A 23,114-nucleotide genomic window follows, 5' to 3' on the forward strand; every position below is an offset into this window, starting at 1 on the left:
AAGTCTTACTGTTGTTTCCGCCGGTGAAAAAACAAATCGTGACCGGTCTTCATGTAAAGTTTTTGTTTCGGTCAAAGTAAAACCTTGAAGCAGATAAACGAAGTCAGAGTTTGGTGACGAGTTGTTGCTGACTGTCATGGCTGCCGGTTGTTTCCTGTAGACAGACGTGTTTCTGAGAGGAGCAGCAGCAGTTGTGTGTGTGTCTGTGTATGTCTCTGTGTGTGTGTCCACTTATCAGCGTTTATTACAGGTGATTTATAGAGCTGCTGTCAGCGGGAACTCTGGACCTGGACCTGGACCTGTGGACTCCGCAGCAGTGACACTCCTGCATGTTGTCTTCAGTCTGTCCAACTGAGCTCAGTCCAGTCCACAGGTGTGTGTGTGAGTCCAACAGGTGAGATGCAGCGGAGACTCCTGCTGGTGTCCAACTCCACCCTGCACGGCAGCGGCTACCTGGACCATTGTCAGCAGCACATCTCACACTTCTTCGGAAAGTAAGTTCAGTGCAGCTCCGGCCATTCACACACACAGCAGAGGAAGTACGTCTGAAGTTTTCACTTACCGGAATCCCATTTAAAAATCCTGCATTTTTATATTTCCAACATTTCATCAAACATACACGCCTTTATGAACATGTTTCAAAATCTTGCGTGAAATAGTAGTTGAGTGGTACAGTTCGGCACACAAGCAGCCCTATAAGAAGAATAAACTGATTTTTAAAAAGAACTCTTAAATGTCTTAAAGGTTAGCACTACACGATCCTTAAAATGACGGATTTTTCAATGGAGTTTGGTGTGGAGCGAACGGGCAAGAGTATGTAAAATGTGAGCATCAAGTTATTTTATAAAAAGGACAATAATCTATTAAAAAGTCTTAAGGTTTAATCACTTTCTCATCAGAGTATAAATCTGACAGATGCATTTCATAATATTATGACACTGAGACATATTTTGTGTGTTTCAGAGATGTGAAGAGGGTTCTGTTTGTTCCCTACGCTCTGCATGACAGAGACGCCTACACCAAGACTGCCAGGGACAAGTTTAAGACTCTGGGTAAGTCCTATATACAGAATATAGTGTATATGTACTGTGCATTTTGCTTTGTATTTTCTAAGTATTCTCTGTATGTTTTTCCAAAAGTTTTGTCATTGTCAGATTTTGACTTCACACAAAAGTGCTTTTACTAAAATGTTTTTTTTTTTAATATAAGAAACACATCAGTTAAAAAGAGTGAGCTTTTTAAATGCAGTTAAAACATCAGGAGTGACCTTATTGGGTGACATGATTTACCATTTTCATGGAGAAATCTAGATAGTTCTTCTCATGGAAAGATTCAGTGCCGAAAATCAAGATAAAAAAGAGCAGCTTCATAAATGTGGCAGCCACTGATAATTAAATGATCTTTGTGACCTGATTCAGAGAGAAAGTGACACAATAGACTGAAAGCTCCAGATGACCTTCTATAATTCACTTTGTGAGTGATTTGTAGTCACTACTGTATTAGGAACAGAGTGTACACATGTATAAAATGTATATTTATATGATGTGTTTTTTTTTTCATTGTTAATGGGAAGAGGTAATAAACTTTCATTGTAAAACAGCTCAACAGCAGCAAAAACTTCATCCTCCATTTACAACATTCTACAAATCATTAACGCCCCTTTGTTTGAGGTCTACAGTCGTACATGAGAGGATGAGTCAGGTCAACAAATTTCAAAAGTTCAGAAGTTTACTAAAGTTAAGTTAGATCTCTTTTAGCTAACAGTTCTTAATAAACTGGACAGTGAGTGTATCTTTAATGTGGAACTTCTGGTGTGTTTTGGACCCTGCAGGTTATGAGGTGGACAGCATCCATGAAGCTGCAGATCCTGTCGACGCCGTCCGGAAGGCTGAGGGGATTTTTATAGGTGAGGAGTAACAGAGCGCCTGACGGAACGACTGACGGAGCGACTGACGGAGCGACTGACGGAGCGACTGACGGAGCGACTGACGGAGCGATTGACAGAGTGACAGAGCATCTGACAGAGTGACTGACAGCAACTGACAGAGTGACTGACAGCAACTGACAGAGTGACAGACAGCAACTGACAGAGTGACAGACAGAGCGACTGACAGAGTGTCACATAGAGTGACACAGTGTGTGAAAGAGTGACAGACAGAGCAGCTAGCAGAGTGTTTGACAGAAGTACTGACAGAGTGTCTTTCCTCTTTGATAACTTGAAACAAATCACCAGGTATCACATCACTCTGTGTCGAAATGTAATTTTATGACATTCTCACCATAATGAATCTTTGATTCATGAACAGAATATCAATAAATGTGGATATAAATTTTAAAAAATATACTCAGTGCTCAATGCTAATATTTTAAAGCACAAAGGCCCTTCATTTGATGCCTGAAGTGTATTTTTGGAGGTACTGACGTCATTGTTTGTTCTGTAGGAGGAGGAAACACTTTCCGGCTGCTGAAGAGTCTCTATGACAACAAGGTGGTGTCAGAGATCAGGAGGAGAGTGCTGGAGGTGACAGACACACACACACACACACACACACACACACACACACACACACACACACACACACACACACACACACTCATGATTTTGAGACCTAATTATATAAACTTTGTGTTTTTTTTTTAAATCATGCAAATGTGTGGCAAATTCAGAACACAGTTATTGCTGCGTTACACAGACTTTAAACATGAATAACCAGATCTGTTCATTTAGTGCACATTTTGACCGCTGAGGCCGCACTAATCCACCTCATGCTCCTTTTCACCGTCACTCCCCTGCTCTCTGTCATCCTGTCCCTCGTCTCCCGTCCAGGATGGCGTCCCCTACATGGGCTCCAGCGCCGGCACCAACGTGGCCACTGTCAGCATCAACACCACCAACGACATGCCCATCGTCTACCCTCCATCCTTCTCCGCCATCAGCCTCGTCCCCTTCAACATCAACCCGCACTACCTGGACGCCGACCCCAACAGCCGCCACATGGGGGTGAGTCACCAAATCTCTGCTTCTGTTTCATACACAGAGGAAGAGGAGGAGGAGGAGGAGGAGACGTTTTATTTCACTGCATGTTTAATTAACAGGTGTGGAAACTCCCTCCACAGTCACGGTGTCGGTGTATGAAATGGAAACTTGACTTTAGAGATAAGGACGCAGTAAAACACTGTGGTCTTTATCTGACTGATGCGAATGATGTAACCTCTGTCACACAAGGTGATAATGTTGCTCTCAGTGATTGGTCGATTACCTGCCATATCAGTCAGCGCCGTCACAGACCTTCTGTCATCCTCCACCTCAGGTCAATTAAAAGCTGGTGTGTTGTGAATGATGATGATGATGATGATGATGATGATGATGATGACGGTTATTCTGCCTGGTGGAGATCATGTGATCGGTGCAAAAGGTTCACTTCATTCTGAACAAATTTTCATTACATGAATGTTTTAAAAACAACAATGAACAACAAAATGTACTAAATAAATTTATTTATTAGGATAAACCCCTCGAGGTGCAACCTGTCGTTTTCGAGGGGGTTCAAAAAAGGTGCAAAACGTTCTGAATAAATAAAATATTCTTAATATTTCCACATAGCTAAATATTCTAAATCAGTAAAAAAATATTCTAAATGACAAAATCTTCTAAATAAAAATATTTTCTAAATCAGCAATGAAATATTCTAACTTAAAAACATTTTTAAATAAATAACAAAATGTTCTAAATAATAAAATCTTTTGAATAAATGATAAAATCTTCTAAATAAATGATAAGATATCCTAAATCCGTTTTTGACTTCTTTCCTTCTGTATTAAGTTGGTAGAGTCCAGTGACTCGTGGACGTTGTGTCTCCTGGTGCAGGTCTGACCTCTGTCTCTTCATGTCCGTCTGTGTCGAGCTGCTGCAGTGAACCAGTTGTCTCGTTGTGACGACTCGGCTGTTATTTGAGGGTTCTGGATCTTTTCCCGCAGGAGGAAGTTGTGCAACATTTGAAGCTGTAAAAACTGCTGATGTCAACAAAAAGAAACGCAGAGTCAGCAAACTGAGATCCAGTCTCATGTTTGACATGTTTGAGAATATAAATCATATTATAAATGAATAGGACTGAATATTTTGTGATGAGCCTTGACATAAACACTACAAATCAGCCGTCCCACAATCCCCTGCTGCTGTTATCTCAGATTACAACACACTCGAGTACGAGTGGAAAACATTCATCTTATTTGTTCCCAGTTATTTTTTGGATTAAATCATCACATCTGAGAAACGGGAGAACTTTTTTTGGCATTTGTGCCTCAAAAATAAGTGACGTGTTTAATGTTTGACTTTTTTGTTGATCAACTAATTGATTAATAGGTAACTGTAATGAAAAAAAAGGGTGAAAAGTCTGTGTCATGCTGCAGCGTTCAGTCCACACTGTGTGGTGAAGGAGGGCTCCCCCTGGTGGTCCCTGCAGTAAACTACTGAACAAATGATTGTGAACTGAGTCTTGTGTATCCTGATATTTTTGTTTTAATGAATTATCGTCCATCCTGAAGGCTGTACTGACATCAGTCTGTTTGTTTGTTTGTTGTCATGTTGTTGTTGTTGTGCAGGAGACCAGAGAGCAGCGGATCACTCAGTACCATGAAGAACCTGACACTCCCTGTGTCCTGGTGAGATTGATGGGCCTTTATTATTAATTTCCTCTGATAATTGAAATTCAGTTCTATATTAGTTTGATGTCCACCTGTCATTCAGTATTATGTACGTTTCTTCAGGTCAGTTTTTATCAGCTGTTTTGCCATTTTAGATAAAATGTTAAACCGCTGTCAGTGAAACTCAACACTTCCTTCACAGCTGTTTCACATTAAAACTGATTACAGGAACACTTTTAATGTGAAACATTTGCTGGAAGTGTTCGGGGACAGCTGGAGGTCGACACGTCCTCAGTTTGGAGAAGCAGCAGGAGTACCGGTGTAGAAAGCTAATCGATGTCCTGCTGTGGACAGGGTCAGCAGGGACACACATTTATAACAAAGGAAATATCATTTTCTGTAAACAAATTCAACTCCATTGACAAAAAGTAATTTTAGCTCACAGAACACAGGAGTTGTTGGTCTGCTGCTGCTTCCATCTGACGGTTTGTTTGTATTATTGTGAGACTTTGTTGGATCCAAACTAATCTGTTAAAACACTGTAAATTATGTTTTTGCAAAAAAAAAAAAAAAAAAAAAGGCTGATGGAACAAGAGAGCGGCGTATTTATCTTATATAACAGCAGTAACTGAGGAGTATTTGAGGCCACAGACAAAAACAGGCCAAGAAGGTGAAACGGCAGCTCGTGTTCATGAGAGAACTGACCGTGATTCATTTTCAGGGTCTGAGGGAGGGATCACTGCTGCTGGTGGAGGGAAACAAAGCCACGCTGCTGGGAACCACCAAGGCCAGACTGTTCACCAGGTAACACGCACCACACACAGATAAATAGATCGATAAAGGTGTTTTAAAGTCTGTACAGTCTACCAAATATACACAGAGACTAAATGGCAATAAATAATAATAAATACTAACTAAATACTATAATAAAACAAATTATATACAGTAAAGGTATGTGCCTTTTTTCAACAATAATATACTTTTATTATACATATATGCTTTAATAGAATAGAAATAGAGATACATAACAAGAAAAGAATTATGTACACAATGTGCATCATTACACAAAAATATTTTTTTTCAATTGGTTAAATTGTTTTTTTTAATAGTTGTTTGCTGATAAAATGTCAGAAAACAGTGAAAAATGTTGATGTTGGCTTGTTTTAATTATTTACTAATTATTATTTACACATGCTGATATATATTTTTTAAATGAAATTATATCCACATTTAAGAAGCTGGAATTAGAGAATTTTGACTTTTTTCTTTATTAAATACTCAAACCAATTAATCAATTATCAAAACAGGTGGAGATTAATTTAATAATCGACTAATAATGGATGATTTGTTGCAGCTCTAAGTAACTCGTCACTGTGTTTTGTTGTTTCAGGGGAAAGCCCACGGTGGAGTACGACCCGGGCAGTGACCTCAGCTTCCTGCTGACACACTGACCAATCAGAGGGAGTCCCGACATGACGCTCTCACCCTGTCATGACATCATTGTGGATGACGGCGCTCAGATTGTTCTGGTCAAAACAGAATAAACATTTTAAAGAAACATCCGTCGTGTTCCTGTGGAGCTGTGTTCTCTCAGTGTGTGTGAGTCCCGACCAACATCAAGAATCCTCCTGCTGATATTTTTAAAATCATCTTCTCATTTTAACTCCACTCTGTGTTACCAATAAAGTCTATGAAGAGCTGCTGAAGAGCAGGTTTGTTTATTATCTGCAAAAAGTGGGCTAATGGCTAACTGACTGACAGCAGCATCTGTTAGCTGGAGGTGGACTGTACCATTAGGCAACTAAAAGGGGCCTCTAACAGCTTTAGAGTCATTATGATGTTTAGATAAAACATGTCTTATTTTTTCATTCCTTTCTCAAACTTTTTACACCACATACCACCTCAAAAAACTAGAGTACCACCATTATTACTGATGTCACAATACAGCAGCGCAGTTCTACTGTCAGCTATGGACGGTTTACAAAACTGAGCTTGTAGTATTTTGATAATTTTATGTTTTTAATTTTTCATTTAAAAAAAAATCTGACCTACCTTCGTACTTTTAGAGGTTTGTTAATTTTTGAATGACAATAACACGGAGAATTGAGGCTTTAGGTAACACAATTTAAGGGTTACCCTAAATTTTTCTTAACAAACTGGTATGTTTTTTTTCCCTTTGACCTCTATTCCTTTGACTCTAACGTTTTTTTTTTTTGGTTTGTTTTTTGAATTGAAGAAGATTTATACAACATGGCGATACAACATCAGCACCGCGCTCATTACAGTACAAAATGAATCACACAAAGTAAACAAAACTATTATCTAAAAAGGACAGAAAACAAATAAATGAAAGTAAATAAAATAACTTTCTAATCAAGGTGAGGCATCAATAAAGTTCTCCACACAATCTGTTCTGATTGGCTCTGTTTTTACATAGGAGAAGAGACTCGGAATCTCATTGGCTGTTGTGGGCTGGAGACAGGGAAATGGAAGCTCCTATTGGCTCAAGTTAGGTGTCAATCAAACGGTCGGACTGGCGCGAAGATGACGTTCATTAATGGCGTCTGTGTGGCGTGACAGAGGCGGGCAAGCCCATGAAAGTGGATTACAACTTTTACCAGCTCTTTTTTCGCAGTTTGTGTGGTTGTGTTGTTGTAAATCGTGTTTTGGACCGAATGTGTTACTAAATTTGATCAACTGGACTTTTGGACATGAAACCATTTTTTGTTGGAGATTGATCGGCGTGAAGAAGACGACACACAGTAAGTTGGCTCAGTGTTGAAACTGGTTGTTAGCTGGTTTGTTGTGTTGACTGCTGCTTTACATTAATGCAAACACGAGGATCTTAGCTTTCTATAGAATCCAGCGACTCCGCGTTTCTCTGCGTGTCTCTGTGTGACTCGTGTCTTCCGCCATGTTGCGGTTCCGCCATTGCTGGAGTGGCATGTAGTTGTAGTGTCCATCACTCCCTGGGTGCTTTTCATTTGGTAAATTGGTCTCCTTGTCTCCTCCACGCGCTTCCTTCTCTCACGTCCTAGCTCCACCCAGCGAGGAAATGAAAGAGGGATGTGAGGAAAAGACATGAGGACAGAGGAGACAAACTCCGAAATGAAAAAATCCTCCTTCCACAGTCAGTCTGAAGCCAAGTCACTTACTGATGACGTGTTGCACAGCTGTTTTAGCTGTCAGAGGGACTGCAGCTGAATGCCCATAGAAGCCTTTACTTATGAACAATTTCTAAAAACTCAGTCTTCAATTTTGTAATTTGTTTTAAATATGTGGATCTTTTAAATTATCTAATATATGCATTGGTTTGTGCTGTTTGACGAGTCACCTTTAACTTAATGAAAAGCACACTGGTTGTCTGATGGTTGGACCTAGAAGAGAAACTCAAATGTGCTCGAACTCTCGCGACATTTTTCATGATTACGGGCACAATCTTCACTCTCGCGACATCTCGCGGATCTGGGGTTCCCTTTTAGACACCGTGTCTGCTGTTGTTTGACAGATGGATCATTGGATTGGCGTTAATCAGCGGCCCTCAGTAACTGAAGAAGGTTCCTTTTAGGATGGAGATTTTAATGTTCTTCACATGTTCCACAGTATTTAGATGTTGGTTGTGATGGATAATGGAGAAGAGAAAAAAATGGACCACTTCTGCCACATTTAAGTGACAAAGTTCAGTGTAATATATATTAAAAACATATATGAATTGACATTTTTCATTAGGCATTCAAGATTTTCAGAACAAAGTTCCTTTCTATTAATATTTTTGATCCTCTGTGACTAGGGATGTAATAATGCATTCAACTCACCATTTGATAAATTTTTTTCACAATTTTCTTTTTAACAAAATGAGCTTGCAGAGAAATTATGACCAAAACATATTCCTATATTATTATTTAATTATTTCTCAGACAACATATCTGAGGCAGGGTGTAAGCTGCAAAACACAACTATGCAATATATATAAACTACAACATATATTTTCTCTTTAACCAATTAAAAAGAATCCCTCTTAATTTTTTTCATCTCTGATGTAGATTAAACTGCAAAAAAACTGTGTCCTCTTCTTAAAAGTGCAACTAAAATGATATTTTATCATAAAAAAAAAAAGGATTTTTAAAACAAATCCCACATCAATATAACTAAATGAATAATACAAATAAATGAAATCTCTTCAAATAAACAAACTAAGGCTCGCATGTTTTCCTTTTTATAAAAATGTGCACAATATACGGAGACAGCAGGACGTGTCCAAAACAGCTTCATGAACGTCTGCAAAAAGTAATACAATAAATGAACTGCAAATATGATGTAGATATGTAACTGGTTAGTTTAACACTGAAGCACCTTGAAAATGTGTTGTACCTTAAAATTCATTATTCTCATCGTCATTATTATGCGGCTCTGCTGGCTGAGGAGTGGGAGAGAGAGATGGTACGGTGGAGAGGAGAGGTGAACCGATCCAGCCACCTCAACAGAGCAGTTACATGGCTGACCGTGCACAGTCTGTCCAACCAGCTCTGTCAGAAGCGCACACACCTTTTTCTCTCCGGGTCTCCCGGTCTCTTACGGTCAGATATGAAAGGTTATGCTCTGCTCTTTAAAAATGTCATTTTGATTTATTTTTCGTCTTAACCGATTTTAGTCATCACACATTTGTATCGATTTTTAACTGTTTCAGGATGCATCATTACATCCCGACTCTTGGCTCTTTAGTCTTGTAACGGGCCAGTCTCCTACAGATGAACCTTTAAAAAAAATGCAGATGTCATCATTATAATTTTTTATTTTTTTCAATAAAATTGAGAATAATGATATAAACATTATCGTTCTCTTTGATATCACAAGTCACAATTGCAATTTAGTCAGAATGATCACAGTTAAGTCTTCAGTTTAAGCTTATGGAAATAAAAATCTTGTATCTTTTCTGTCCGTTCAGACTTTTTCATTGTGGCTGGAAATGACCAGTGATCAGTGCTGGTTTGTCTCACATCTGCGCGTTTCAGAGATCAGACGTCCAACTTCTATGTCAGTTTTTATGTGTTGAGTTTCACCATCCAGTAAAAAAAAAAAAAGACAAACCACTGAATAAAATGTGAACAGTCAGTTTATTTCAGCTCAAAGGTGAAATCATCTCCATGTGAAACAGTTATTTTTTATTTTCTAGGTGAAAGAATACATACATCAAAAATAGTCCATATTTTCTCATGGCAGAAAGAAAGACGGAGACAGACAGACAGACAGTGGTATTAAATATAAAACACAGTTACAAACCCCCTCAAACAACAACAGACAGACAGACAGCAGCAGGACTGACTCCAGATCAGGTTTCATTTTGTTCTAAGTGTTTTTGCTTTTAGGCTCTGATTTTATTGAAACTTTTACACAAATTAATTATAATTGATGTAAAACTTGTAGTGAGAATGACAGACGTGGCTGCAGATATTTAAATAAAATGAAGCTTTTGTAAACATTTAGATCTGAACGTGAACCGACGTCAGTCCTGCTGAACCCTGCGACAACTGAAAAGTTTTACATTAGTCTGAACTAAACATGACAACGCCAAGAAAATCCCAAAGAAAACGTTTTCAACAGTGCAGTAAAGCCACTCTGTCATCACTGAACATCGACCTTGTCAGATTTGGGACACAGAGACGCTAATGAGCTCCTGAAACAATCTCGCCTTTATCACCTCTGATGCGGACAGAAAATTAAAGCATTTTCCTCCATTTAAAAACTCAGCATCTAAAAATATCATCCCAAAAACATGAAGAGCTCGCTGACAGCTTGATGACGTCTCGTGGCGGCAGAGGAGACTCAGAGGGACGACAAAAATGAAAGCAGTGGATAAGATACCAGTGAAAGAATAAAAAATCGTTGTATGATGTGCTAACCAAAGTGTTCCTGCGGCGTTATTTCATTGTGATTGTTAACTGGATTAATATATATTTAAAATCATCATCAACCTTTAACATTAATTCATGATGCAAACCCAATATGGGCAAATTCATGTACCGACTTTTTTTTTTTTTTTTTTTTTATTGTTTGTTTTATATATAGTCACATACACACTCATACAAACAGAAAAATGGCAACCAGCTTTTTTCAGGCTGTGTCGTGTTTTCGTTCTCAGCAAAGCTGCCAGTCACGACTCTGAAATCTGCCATCAAATAATACTATTTTAAAAAAAAAAAAAAATCAGAACAGGTGGAAAAAGCAAAGAAGCCTCAGTGCAGCACAGGAGAGTTAGAACTGTAACTAACTGACCGTTCATTAAGCCCCGCCCTTCTTAGTTACTGTCACCACGTCAACCTTTCTGTTCTCGTACAGCACAGGTGTAGTTTAAATGATAACTGCAGATTTACCATCAACTAAATCATCAATTTATTTCATAATCAATTAATCTTGATTATTCAATCAGTTGTTTGGTCCAGAAAATGTCAGAAAATGGTGAAAAATGTAAATTAGTTTTTCCCAAAGTCCAAAGTAACATCTTGTTTTGTCCACAACTCAAAACTGTCAGAGAGGAGTAAAGACACCAGAAAATATTCACATTTAAGAAGCCGAAATTTAAGTATTTTAGAATAAGGATCAATTAATTAACATTAGTTAATGCTTAATAATGCTTATTTATTTATACTTAATGCTTATTTCTGACTTGTATAACATGCACAATAAATACTGGTTATTGGTTAGGCTATAAGTAAATGAACATCTACTTGAAAATAAAGAAAAAAGTAAATTTGTACATGTAGAGCATGGAGTGATCTGATCTCAACCTTTAACCTAAAAAATAAGTCCAGATTTGAAGGATTATAACGTTGTGATAAACATTTATAAAAATGTTTTTCTCTTGGCTGTGAACATGCATAAAGGAGCTGTTAACATTTTTATCAACCATAATAACAGTTTGTACCCTAATTTACATTAATGTTAACAAAATATAATGCTTATGATTAATTAACTGCTCATTAATGCTTATTATGGTTGTAACTAATAATGAGTGCTTATTAAGCATTAACTAATGCTCATTAATGGACCTTTTACAGTAAAGTGTTACCGAGTATCTTTTATTAAAAAATAGCCCAAAACAATTAATCGATTATCAAACTAGTTGATGATAAATTTAATAAATTAGCAAAGAGAAATTGAAATTTGAAATAAACTTAGTTTTGCCAACCTATAATCTTTAGATGAGATGATTTATTTTCTTCTTTAGATAAACTTGAGTCTTTAATGTTAAGAAAACGGTCACAGTGAGCTGTGAACCTGATTTATGTTGGTGCCTGAAAATTAAATGGTTTTAATTGAGAGTATAAAAATAACTTCAATGCTTTCACTCAATTTTTTAAATACATTTTTTGGGGAGTTCTGAAACTCAAAGCTTTAAGTTTATCTAAAGAAGAAAAGTAAATTATCTCAACAAAAGATCAGTAGTTGGTAAGGCTTTTTCAGAACTCAAGAATTTGAGTTGGGCTCAAAATTCAGAAAATTATTGCAGCATGTTGCCTTGAAAGTTTTCTAAACTTTCTTTTGTTTTTGAGTGTGTATTATTGGATTATTATTATCATTTGTTTTTGGGTCAACAGGCTGTGAGACAAATGGGTTTTCCGTCCAGTGGGACATTTTTTGAACTATTAATGTTTTGGTACAGCGGGCCGCCCCCCTGAGCCGCTAACACTAGCTTAAACTCTAATAGCATCCAGAAGCAACGTCCACACAGTGCTGTGCTAATGACTGCAGCTTCAGAGGATTGTTCAGACTTATTGAAGACCTGTTGTGCCCCGCTATGATTGGATGTCGCTGTTTGGGGGAGGGGTTTAGCCAACAGTCAGTTTTACAAGGCGAATGATAAACTCATCACTTGCAATAATTTTCCAACCAAACAGCATTTTTGTCAACAAAGAAGCAAACTTTGCAAAACAGTTTCTGATCACACTGAAATGAACAGGACACACTTTTGTTTTTATCATCATCATTTTGTAGAAAAGATAATAAAAAAAAAAAACACTGAAAACACCCGAGCAGCATCCCAAAGCAAAGCAGTAATGACTCTCAACCAACTTCCCCACACACACGCACACACACGCACACACACACAAAGCAGGAAAAAAACAAAACGAATATGTCAGGGTAAATATATTACTGTAACACTCCGTCTCATCGCAAACTTAACTACCTTTATCCAAAAATAGAGTCCTGAATGCAGCTCATCGGCCACTTCTCATTTCATTTATTGCTGCTTTATTGCTGTCGTTTTAAAAGGATAAAGGCTCTGATGAATGTTGGAGCTCTGTTTGAGGAAGTCACATACCCACAATCCTCTGCTTCATTGCCTCATTTGCCTTTTTTACAATTTAATCTCATTGCTTCGCTTGCATCGTTTGTTTTCATCATACATTTATAAGTTAGGTGCTCATTTGCAAAATTATTTCACTTATTTTCTGATTATTTATTTTTATTCTGAATTTTCTTGTTCAAGTGATACTGTGTGATTGTTGTTTTATTTAAATGTACCTGTATGGGGCGAGCTAATCCTCAAGCAGAAAAGCACCAACCTGCTCTCCTGATCTGACCTGATCCTCAGGATTCGTTCTGAGGATCAGATCTTGGACAGACCCGGAGAGATCTGTTCCACTGTTGTGGACAAATTCAAAAGAAAACAGTGTCGCTGATCAGGGCAGGTTGGAAAAAAAAAAAGATCTTGAATTTATCAGCAGTTCTGGACTTTCAGTTCAATCATTTTGGGTTTGAACAAAAAAGAAAAAGAGAATGTGCAAATTAAACATCAGGCCCAACTCCAACTCAGGCTCTGCTGCAGACAAACACCTCGTATCTCCAGAAAAACAAAATGTTCTGCCTCGTCTGTATTTTCAGCCGATGAAGTGTTCTAGATCAGGATGTTAAAGGAGCAGTTCAACATTTGCTTGACTCTGTCCAGACTCCACCAAAGTCACTAATTATCTCACTTAATTCTTAAAATCTTGTTTGTTGTGTTTGTGTGCCGAATTATCAATAACATCTTTTCCTTCAGATCCCAATGACTGATCTGATTACCAGTGCATACAAAATATATATATAGATATATATATATATATATATATATATATATATATATGTATATATAAAATTTTGTTTTTGTTTTTTTAAATAGGGCTGAAATATGGTCTACTGCAATTTTCAAATTGCAGGAGTCACAATATTTATTACCCCACCTCTCGCCCAATGTCAGCTGGGATAGGCTTCAGCAGCCCGCGACCCTTACGGACTAAGCGTTTACAGAAAATGAATGAATGACAATATTTATTAAAGGCAAAATTTGTGCCAAAGTACCATTTGGAAAAAAAATATTGTGTTGTTGCAGAGATCCTGGCCTACGCATCATTCTACAGATTTAAGAAAGCAGATTTGTTTTGAACAGATGTATAGTAGGCCAGGAAAAATTAATCAAATTTTATTGAAATTGTAATATGGCCTAATACAATTTTGAAATCAAAGGAGTCACAGATTTAATGAATGTGCTTCAAACTACCATCTTAAATGCTAACTGATTAATAACAAATTAAATGATTATTAAAGTAGTTGGCAATTACTTTAATAATCAATTAATCTTTGATCAATTGTTGCAGCTTTAAAAGAATAAGGCAGTCCTGCACATCACCCTGTTAGGTGCATTTTGTTACCTTTGGACAGAGCCAGGCTAGCTGTTTCCCACTGTTTCCAGTCTTTATGCTAAGCTAGGCTAACCAGCTTCATATTTACTGGACAGACACGAGAGTGGCATCAATCTGAACATGTGACAGTCAGCAACAAATGTTGAACTACTCTTTAAAATATTAATGCTTGAGCTCTGTGACCAGGTGGAGTTTCTCTTTTGGCACAAACACAAAATAACGAGGAAAAAAAAACCAAAAAAAAAACCCCAACTTAAACCATCATCTGCCTCTCAACAGTGAACACAGTGAAATTCTCTCAGCGGCCGTTTTACCCTGAAGTTCTCTGGACAAACAGAGGGGGGCGCTCCTCACAGTTTGACCTCTAGGCGTCAGCGTTGCCGTTCTCCTCCGGCTGCAGCTGCTCCTTCTCAGTGCAGTCCTCCTGCGGGGGGCGGACCCGCTTAAAGAAACCCAGCTGTACAGGAAGAGAAGAAGAAGAAGTGGTTTGTTTTAAAAACTTTTAAAGATCATCATGATGCACCTGAAGACCTGTTTCACATCCAGACTGACAACAAAGTACAAGCACAGTTTGCATCAGTGCTTATTTGTTTGATTTGGCAGCTGTGATCAATGAAACTGAAGTTTTTGCAACATGTTTCTACATTTAAAGCCAGTAGGTGGTAATTACATTTCACATATTTGAAATGTATTTGAAATTATCTGCAAATTTACCCATAATTTCATGGCAAATATGTGATAATTATCATAACTGATATTTCTTAGAGATTAACCTAATATTTTGAAAATTTATTTTATTCCAGTATGTCTAAAGAAGCACTTAATAGCTGGTAGTTTCTTAATTTGTATTTAATACATACCATGAAATTTGGAGGTAATTTGTGGGTAATTTCTAAGAAATTTCAAATATATTACTTGGCAATTACCACCTGTTTGCCATGAAATTATGGGACCATTACCGTAGTTTTCATATTTGTTCTTATTACAGTGAATGTGAATGAATCTCCTACTTATGTTTAACATCTGGAAACACACGTTGACTGAGCTGGACGAGTGTGAACGTGTGTGTTTCTGTTTCTCACCTTGTACATGATGAAGATGAGCAGCGCCAGCAGCAGCAGTCCTGCCAGCACAGCCAGAGCCACCACCCAGCCCGGGACCGACCGAGGAGGGTCAGCCACCCACACCACTGACACACTCACCTGATAAAACACACACTCAACAGTTAAACTCTACTTAAACTATCTATCTCTCTGTATGCTGATGATGATGACTGATGACTCGTCTGTGTGTGTGTTTGTTCTTACAGTTGTGCTGTTGGACGGCAGCTCTGACACCAGGTTTTTGTACGGCATCTCGATGACACTGAAGGAGGCTGTGGATAGAACCGAATATGATCGATTCTGATTCTCCGTCTGAAAAGTAAAAACAAACCAAAATTAAAGCTGCAAGCAGCGATGAACGGGCCCGAGCACCCCCGCGCCACTCGGGGGGCCGGCCACCGCCTCCCGATGGCCGGACCTGCCCCGGAGCGGAGAGGCTACGCGTGGCTGTGGCCGTCTGATGTCGCCCCGAAGCCACAGTGAGCCCGGAAAACCAAACGGCATTCGACACCCACTCTCCCCCGTGCCGATGCGAGGACGGGTGAAGACCTCAAGTGCGCACAAATAACCCACAAACTGTCTCTGTACTGCTCCTGTGGTGTGATTTAAGTGTCTGTAAGAGGTGACAGTAAAATGTAACCCAAAAAGACACCATTTACACCGTGTTTTCAGCCTCATTGTCAGCTGTAGCCTCTGAGATTGGAAATGCATGCACACGGCTGAAGCACGAACACAAACTCTATCCCAAGTGGCACAGCTGCAGCCAAAAAACACCGTTTGTCTTATATGTCCAAGTGCTCAGACATTTTCTTCTTTGTTGAAAGTTTGCTAAGGAAACTCTATGCATAACAGGTCACTGTTTCGGAGAAAAACTCTGTCTGTTGTCTGAGTTGTTTCCAGGATTAAATCATTCGTGCAGCATGGAGACATTTTGTGAGCTTTTTGTGTTCATTTTTACATTATAGAACTGATCACTCTTCACTTCAATTGCACTGGATTTGACAACAGTTCTGTTTTCTGCTTAAACTATGGGAGTGTCTTGTGAACTGGAGATCTTCATCCCTCCTCACATCAGCACAGGAATGAGTAGATATTGAGTGCAATTTCATTTTTAGGTGAACTATTTTTTAAAGGAATTCAGTGTTGTTTCCTGCTCCCAGTATTACGTATCTGTGTTCAGGGCATGCCTATTATCACACATGTTAAGTTTGATGCAGATTGGACAATTCTGTAGCCTCTGAGACTGGAAGTGCGTGCCACAGCTGAAGCTGGTACACATGCTGTAGCCCAAGTAATACAGCTGCAGCAAAGAAATGATGTTTCTCTTCTATGTGAAAGTCTTCAGATATTTTCTTCTCTGTTGAAAGTTTGTTAAACTGTGTGCCTAACAAGTCACTATTTCTGAGAAGAATGCTGTCTGTTATCTGAGTGTTTTCCAGGATTACAGCATTCGTGCAGCATGGAGGCATTTTCTGTTGTTTTTCTGTTTATTTTTTTTCATTTTAAATCTGATCACTCTTCACTTCAGTTGCACTGGATTTGACTACAGTTCTGTTTTCTGCTTAAACTATGGGAGTGTCTTGTGAACTGGAGATCTTCATCCCTCCTCACATCAGCACAGGAATGAGTAGATATTTAGTGCAATTTCATTTTTGAATGAACTACTTTTTAAAGGAATTTACTGTCATTTCCTGCCCCCAGTATTACATAGGGCATGCTTATTATCACACATGTGAGGTTTGATGCAGATTGGCTCATTTACATTAAAGTTATAGCAATTTCCTGTTTCATGGCGAAACGCCAAAATTCGCCACCCCGCTACAGCCACAGCGTTTAACACTGACTAAATCTTTAAATAAGATTTAATCACACACTTGTCTAGATGCTCCACACCAGTGTTGAAGTCAATTGAAAAATATTTGTAGGAGGAATTAATTAAAAGAGGTAATGTGGAAAACGCCAAAATTGAGCACGAAATTCAAAATTGCCGACTTCCTGTTGACTTTAGCCTACGGGTCCAAGAGACTTTTTTCTTCATCTCCCAGTGGTACATATGTGTACCAATTTTCGTGCACGTCGGCGAAACTCACTATTTGCGGCGCCGCACGTCAAAGGGCGTGGTCGAGCCATTTGACCACGCCCATGAACAAAACTCATATCACATGTTCAGACTGGGACTGTTAATGAACATGTAAAATTTCAGGCAGTTTTGACCAAGCACAGGGAGGTTAAAGCCACTTTCTGTGTTTTGGCGAAACGCGTTAATGGGCGTGGCCAAACCATTTGGCCACAGACATGGACGAAACTCATACCATATGTTCAGACCGGGACTCTTAATAAGCATGTCACGTTTCAGGCAGATCTGACCATGTGCAGTCCAGTTATAGCAACTTCCTGTTTTATGGCGAAACATGGACCTTCGCCACGCCGCCAGGGCAACGCCGTTTGACGAGACGTCCTGATATTCAGGATATAGCATCATCATGGTCTTAAGGCTTTTCAGACCAAATTGGAGTTTGATATAGTCAACGTGGTTGGAGCAAGACCTCAGACTGTAAAACATTTCATTTCCTGTCACCACCAGGGGGCGCTATGAGAATTATGGAATATTTTCATATATTTCCATTCAGGCCCATACACTGATCACACACATGGAGTTTGGTGCAGATCTGACCATGTACCCCAGAATTATAGCCATTTCCTGTTTCATGGCGAAACATCAATATTCGCCGCCACACTATGGCCACGCCCTTCAACATGAGGAAAATCTTTTAATAACTTTTGATGAGAGTGTAGTCCAGAAGGTAGGCAGTGAATTTGAAGCCATTCTGATTCTTCCTCTAGGAGGAGTTCGTTAAAATGCATGACAAGTGAAACGCCAAAAATGACCAGGAAATTCAAAATGGCCAACTTCCTGTTGAGTTTGGCCTATAGCTCCAAGAGACTTTTTTGTGCGTCTGGGTGTGATACACATGTGTACCAAGTTTCATTCATGTCCAAGAAACGTGGTGGGGGGGCTGAAGTTTAAAGGGCGTGGTCAAGCCGTTTGGCCACGCCCATCAACGAAATTAATGTCATATGTTCAGGCCGGGACCTGTCACACACATGTGAAATTTCATGCCGATATAAACTTGCACACAGAAGTTATTGTTAAATATGTCATGTTTTCGGGCCGCGGTCTTTCGCCGCTCTCTCGCGTCGACACCCTTCGCCGGACCGTCACGCCGTTCAAAATGTAGCATCACCCACTTGTTAAGGTCATCTTCACCAAATTTGAGCTAGAAATAATCAACACGCCTGGAGCAGCACGTCACAACCTAAAAAAAGTCATTTTCTGTCACCACCAGGGGGCGCTATGACAATTATGGAATATTTTCATATATTTCCATTCAGGCCCATACACTGATCATACACATGAAGTTTGGTGCAGATCTGACCATGTACCCCAAAAATTATAGCCATTTCCTGTTTCATGGCGAAACGCCAAAATTCGCCGCCACCTAACATCCAGGCACTTTATCATGCCGTGAAACTTTTAATAACTTTTAATCACACAGTTGTCTAGATGGTACACAGCGATTTTGAAGTCATTATGACGAACCGTGTCGGAGGAGTTCGTTCAAATACGACACGTGGAAAACGCCAAAAACGGGCGCCAAATCCAAAATGGCCAACTTCCTGTAGGGTTTAGCCCATGGCTCCAAGAGGCTTTTTTGTGCGTCCCGATGTGTTCTATCTGCGTACCAAGTTTCGTGCGCGTCGGAGAAACATGCCGTCGGGGCTCGTCTGTAGATGGCGCTACTGAGCCATTTCGCCCCGCCCATTTGCGAGACCCTTAAAATACGTAATTTTTCGCCGGGACTGACGCAGCCGCCAAATTTCATGAGTTTTCATATATGTTAAGGCCTCCAAATATGCGATTTACTATTGCCAGAATAATAAGAAGAAGAAAAATAATCCGAGCAATTTCAATAGGGTCCTCGCACCGAGGTCGGTGCTCGGGCCCTAATAAAACGAGAATCCTTGACAGCTGTAAATAAATGGCAGTCTGGCTCTGTGGGCCACTTCATCCAAAATCCAGACAACAGCAGGTTGTTTTTTTCTACCTGTACCTACATTTCAATCAGGAAGCTGGGCTCAGAATGTTTTTACTAAATTCTGTTTCTCAAATGAATTATTTCATCAGAATGAAATCCTGAAGTTTTACATGTTTGATGTGATATTTATTATACACATTTATATTTACAGTATATTTATTTGTTTGTTACCCGGAGGAAGTTGTTGACAGCCAGTCGGGAGTAGATGAAGATGATGGCGTTCTTCCTCCTCTCCAGACGACCCACCTGACACCTGAGCCGCAGACACTCTGCTGTGGTACAGTCCTACACACACACACACACACACACACACACAGTGAGTCATATAGAAAATCATCTGCAGCAGAAAGTTTCCTTACAAATGAAGATTTAATGGCCTTTCCATTCAGTAATGTGAATTATGCACATTTTCTCATTTATCTGATCTCGTCTGAATTAGAAACACTCAGTTGTGATAAAAGTGTCTGTTTGCACTGAAGCAACAACTAAAGGCAGGAACTTCTCAGAGGTCAGAACTGAGAAAAATAATTTAAAAGTTTTCTTGTTGTCGAGTCAAAACAGTCACAGGCAGATAATTGTACGTATCAGTTTTATATCTTTATATCAGGTTACTGTTTCTACATATTAATCCTGACCTCTGATTTGCATTTTATCTGATGACTTTATATGTAAAAGCAGAATAATGACAACTATGATCAAATCCTCAGTCTGATAATGTTTTACTGCTATTCTTTACATTTTTATTATCATTATTTATTATCAACATTTATTATCATCTTACAGTATACTTGTAATGGCCAAGTCATTTTAAAACTCTAACTGTCTCAATGGTTTTGGAAAGTTTCTAAACATTTGAAGCTGCTATTATTTATACTCTAATAAAATAAAATTGGAATTCCCAATATATTAAATACAATCAAACCTTTTCTGATAATTATCGTCATTATTTATTATTGTTTTCATTTTTTAAATCATTATTTACAGTTTTCTGCCACAGCTTGGTTCAGTTTAAGGAAAGATCATGGTTTGTTTCTGCCATGTAGATGTAAATAGCCACGCTGACTATTTACCCGCCACTCCTAAATCCTAGCCGCCACTCCTTCAAATTTCTTTCTTTTTTTTTTTTTTTTTTTTTTTTTTATTGTTGATGCAAATACACCACCGCCGCATCTCTCCACCTTCAAAACAGACTCCTGTCGGGTACTTGCGAGCACTAAGGTAAACTGCAGATAACTGTCTTGCTCAGTATGGAAATATACTTGCACGTGCTCATTTGCATGATGCTAGCGTTGTTTGGGGGGCGCGGTCGTCAAGCACGTCAAGCACCTAGGCGACAGGGCAGAGTCAGAGGAGCGAATTTCCGAATTACAGAAACAATAAAGCAGCGAATTACCGGCCGGAGAAGAGGTAGACGTAAGTTATTAGCTTGAGATAACTCGACATAGTTTTTACACGTTAAACAGACGTTCACAATATGTTGGTGACCAGCTAACGTTACGTAACTTATCGGTAGTTTAAGTTAATTTGGCCCGGTGCCAACTCAGTGTCGCTAACGTGAGTAAACTAATTGATAGTATTTGGCTAACATTAATATCTACACACCATTATGTAACAACTGACTGCATTTTTCAGATGAGTTTATTGAAATATTTCTCTAAGAAGAGAAACGGAACGCCTGCCCCCGCTGCTGAAAAAAATCCTAGAGGAAACACTGGATTTATCTGTCATTTATTTTCTTGCATAATCAATCTGTTATTTTTGGTCATAAATTGGTGAAAAATGCAGCTCTAGTGATGTTCTGCTCATGTTCTATCAGTTTAGAAGCAGTGAGTTGTAAACACAGTGAGGAAGATGTTGTTGTACCAGAGTCTGCAGGTCACTCTGTCCGTCTCTGGACTCCAGGTCTCTCTTCTTGCGGACCTGGTTTTGGTTCCGTCCCTCCATCCCTCGGTCTCTGTTTGCATCCCCGCTGGTGTTCTTTGCTGAGGTCAGCGGGTTCTGACACACACACACACACACACACACACACACACAATAATCACTCTCCTGTCACATGTCACTTCTTTCTTTTCCCAGAGTTCCTGACAGTGGCACATGATCTTTAAGATACTTTAATTAAATCTTCTCTTTTCATGCGTCTTTTTAACTTTTACTCCAACACATAACAAAGTTTACATGTAACATAAGTAATATAGTAACTAGTTACTTTACAGGTTAAGATTTGTACGCACAAAAATAATCACTTAGTCCACTAACAGAAAACTGTTGATGAACTATATTGATCATGTTTAGTCATTTTTCATGTAAAACATTTCAGTTTCAGCTGAACAGATGTGAAGATTTTCAGCAGCTGCAGTTCAAACTGAGCTCCACATCAACAGCTACAACAATCAAACCCTGATTTTACATGAATATGTGCATTTTACTGTTTTATGATGAAGTGTGTCGTTTTTTATGTTGTGTGTTAAGTGTTGCTGCAGCTTTGACCTCTGCAGTGTTTCTGTGTGTGTGTGTGTGTGTGTGTGTGTGTGTGTGTGTGTGTGTGCGCGCGTGCGTGCGCACGTCTCACCGAGACGTTGAGCGGGTTGATCTCCATGTCTGTGGTGCAGTTGATAGGTCCCTCAGTCTCGTAGCTGGTGATGTAGAGCAGCGAGCCGTTCCTGAACTGGTACGGCCAAGCAACCTCCAGCGCCGCCTTACTGAACGTACTGGGCCCGTTGTTCTGGAGCTGGGAAGAGGAAGAGGAGGAGAAGGAGGAGGAAGGTTAACTCTTTATTGATCCATGTGCTGAAACACACTCAAAATTGACCAATCAGAATAAAGTATTTAACAAAGCCATATAATAAACATGTATATCTATGACATAGAGTGTGTGTGTGTACCTCATAGACGTGAACTATTTGTGGTCCAATGTCGTCTCCTGACACTGGAGGATCTCTAGGTTTCCAGTTGGCGATGGGAAGCAGCACCTGACTTGGAGACGACGTCCTGTGAAGACACACACACACACACACACACACACGCAGATTTTACACTGTAAGCTACAGACATGCTAAATTAATATTAAAAACATAAATACTGTAAAGATAAAATAAAGCTGTGAACACAGATATACAGTATTGGTTTGATTTTGTCTCCTCAGCTGCTGAATGTTCCACTGTGTTTTCCAACTTGCGTCTGTGTCTATCTGCAGGTCATGTGTAGTGACGTTTTTTTTACAATTTTTTCTCTGAAAATGATTCTATGAGAGAGTGGAGAATGAACCAGAACAGTTCAGCTGTGTTCAACAGCGAGCTTATGGTCTCTATAAAGCTCTGTACAGCCGAGCAGAGCTGCAGATTCTACTGATAATTTGCTTTATTAAAAAGCAAACTACAAAATCATAAGATGTTCTCATTAATTAAAAGTGTGTGTGTGTGTGTGGGTGTGTGTTTTACCCTCTGATGGAGACTTTAGCAAGGACGGCCAGTTTGGTGATGCTGGACACTCGAGGACTCGTGTTGTTGAACTGGTTGGAGCTGAAACAAACATAATTTATACAAATAAACACAAACATCATCAAACACATAAACATGAGTGAAACAGATGTG

The 23,114-nt window shown here is 39.1% G+C and overlaps 2 protein-coding genes and 1 long non-coding RNA gene across 3 annotated transcripts in view; 2 read left to right on the forward strand and 1 right to left on the reverse strand.

The window, feature by feature from the left end:
- The first annotated feature begins 293 nt into the window (after positions 1-293).
- On the forward strand, positions 294-6,206 carry LOC146323274 (alpha-aspartyl dipeptidase). The gene is made up of 8 exons (XM_084725486.1): positions 294-494; positions 964-1,052; positions 1,832-1,906; positions 2,442-2,521; positions 2,828-3,001; positions 4,603-4,662; positions 5,366-5,448; positions 6,035-6,206. Exons 1-8 carry the CDS (start codon positions 400-402, stop codon positions 6,093-6,095), a joined length of 717 nt encoding a protein of 238 aa, XP_084581612.1. The 5' UTR covers positions 294-399; the 3' UTR covers positions 6,096-6,206.
- A 710-nt stretch (positions 6,207-6,916) lies between these two features.
- Positions 6,917-15,767, forward strand: LOC146323275 (uncharacterized). Its single transcript, XR_014771336.1, has 4 exons — positions 6,917-7,406; positions 14,604-14,809; positions 15,423-15,496; positions 15,634-15,767. It is a non-coding gene; the product is annotated as an uncharacterized LOC146323275 (long non-coding RNA).
- Positions 14,090-23,114, reverse strand: part of itgav (integrin, alpha V) — a 43,160-nt gene continuing 34,135 nt past the window's right edge. The window contains exons 25-32 of the mRNA XM_084725489.1: positions 22,962-23,042; positions 22,407-22,512; positions 22,094-22,252; positions 21,388-21,522; positions 19,696-19,809; positions 15,632-15,739; positions 15,407-15,526; positions 14,090-14,781 (exon numbers count right to left, since the gene is read on the reverse strand). Of these exons, the coding sequence (XP_084581615.1) occupies positions 14,689-14,781; positions 15,407-15,526; positions 15,632-15,739; positions 19,696-19,809; positions 21,388-21,522; positions 22,094-22,252; positions 22,407-22,512; positions 22,962-23,042 (916 nt within the window). The 3' untranslated portion in view covers positions 14,090-14,688. The remainder of the gene's footprint in view (positions 14,782-15,406; positions 15,527-15,631; positions 15,740-19,695; positions 19,810-21,387; positions 21,523-22,093; positions 22,253-22,406; positions 22,513-22,961; positions 23,043-23,114) is intronic.

Source organism: Lutjanus erythropterus, chromosome 8 (genome assembly GCF_056507025.1).
Source record: "Lutjanus erythropterus isolate fLutEry1 chromosome 8, fLutEry1.hap2, whole genome shotgun sequence".
NCBI lineage: Eukaryota > Metazoa > Chordata > Actinopteri > Lutjaniformes > Lutjanidae > Lutjanus > Lutjanus erythropterus.

Excerpts from the sequence above, each read along its gene's own strand:
- LOC146323274 (XM_084725486.1), top strand. The coding sequence starts at position 400 with ATGCAGCGGAGACTCCTGCTGGTGTCCAACTCCACCCTGCACGGCAGC. Across the intron at positions 3,002-4,602 it reads CCAACAGCCGCCACATGGGG|GAGACCAGAGAGCAGCGGAT; the intron begins GTGAGTCACCAA and ends GTTGTTGTGCAG. Across the intron at positions 5,449-6,034 it reads AAGGCCAGACTGTTCACCAG|GGGAAAGCCCACGGTGGAGT; the intron begins GTAACACGCACC and ends TTGTTGTTTCAG.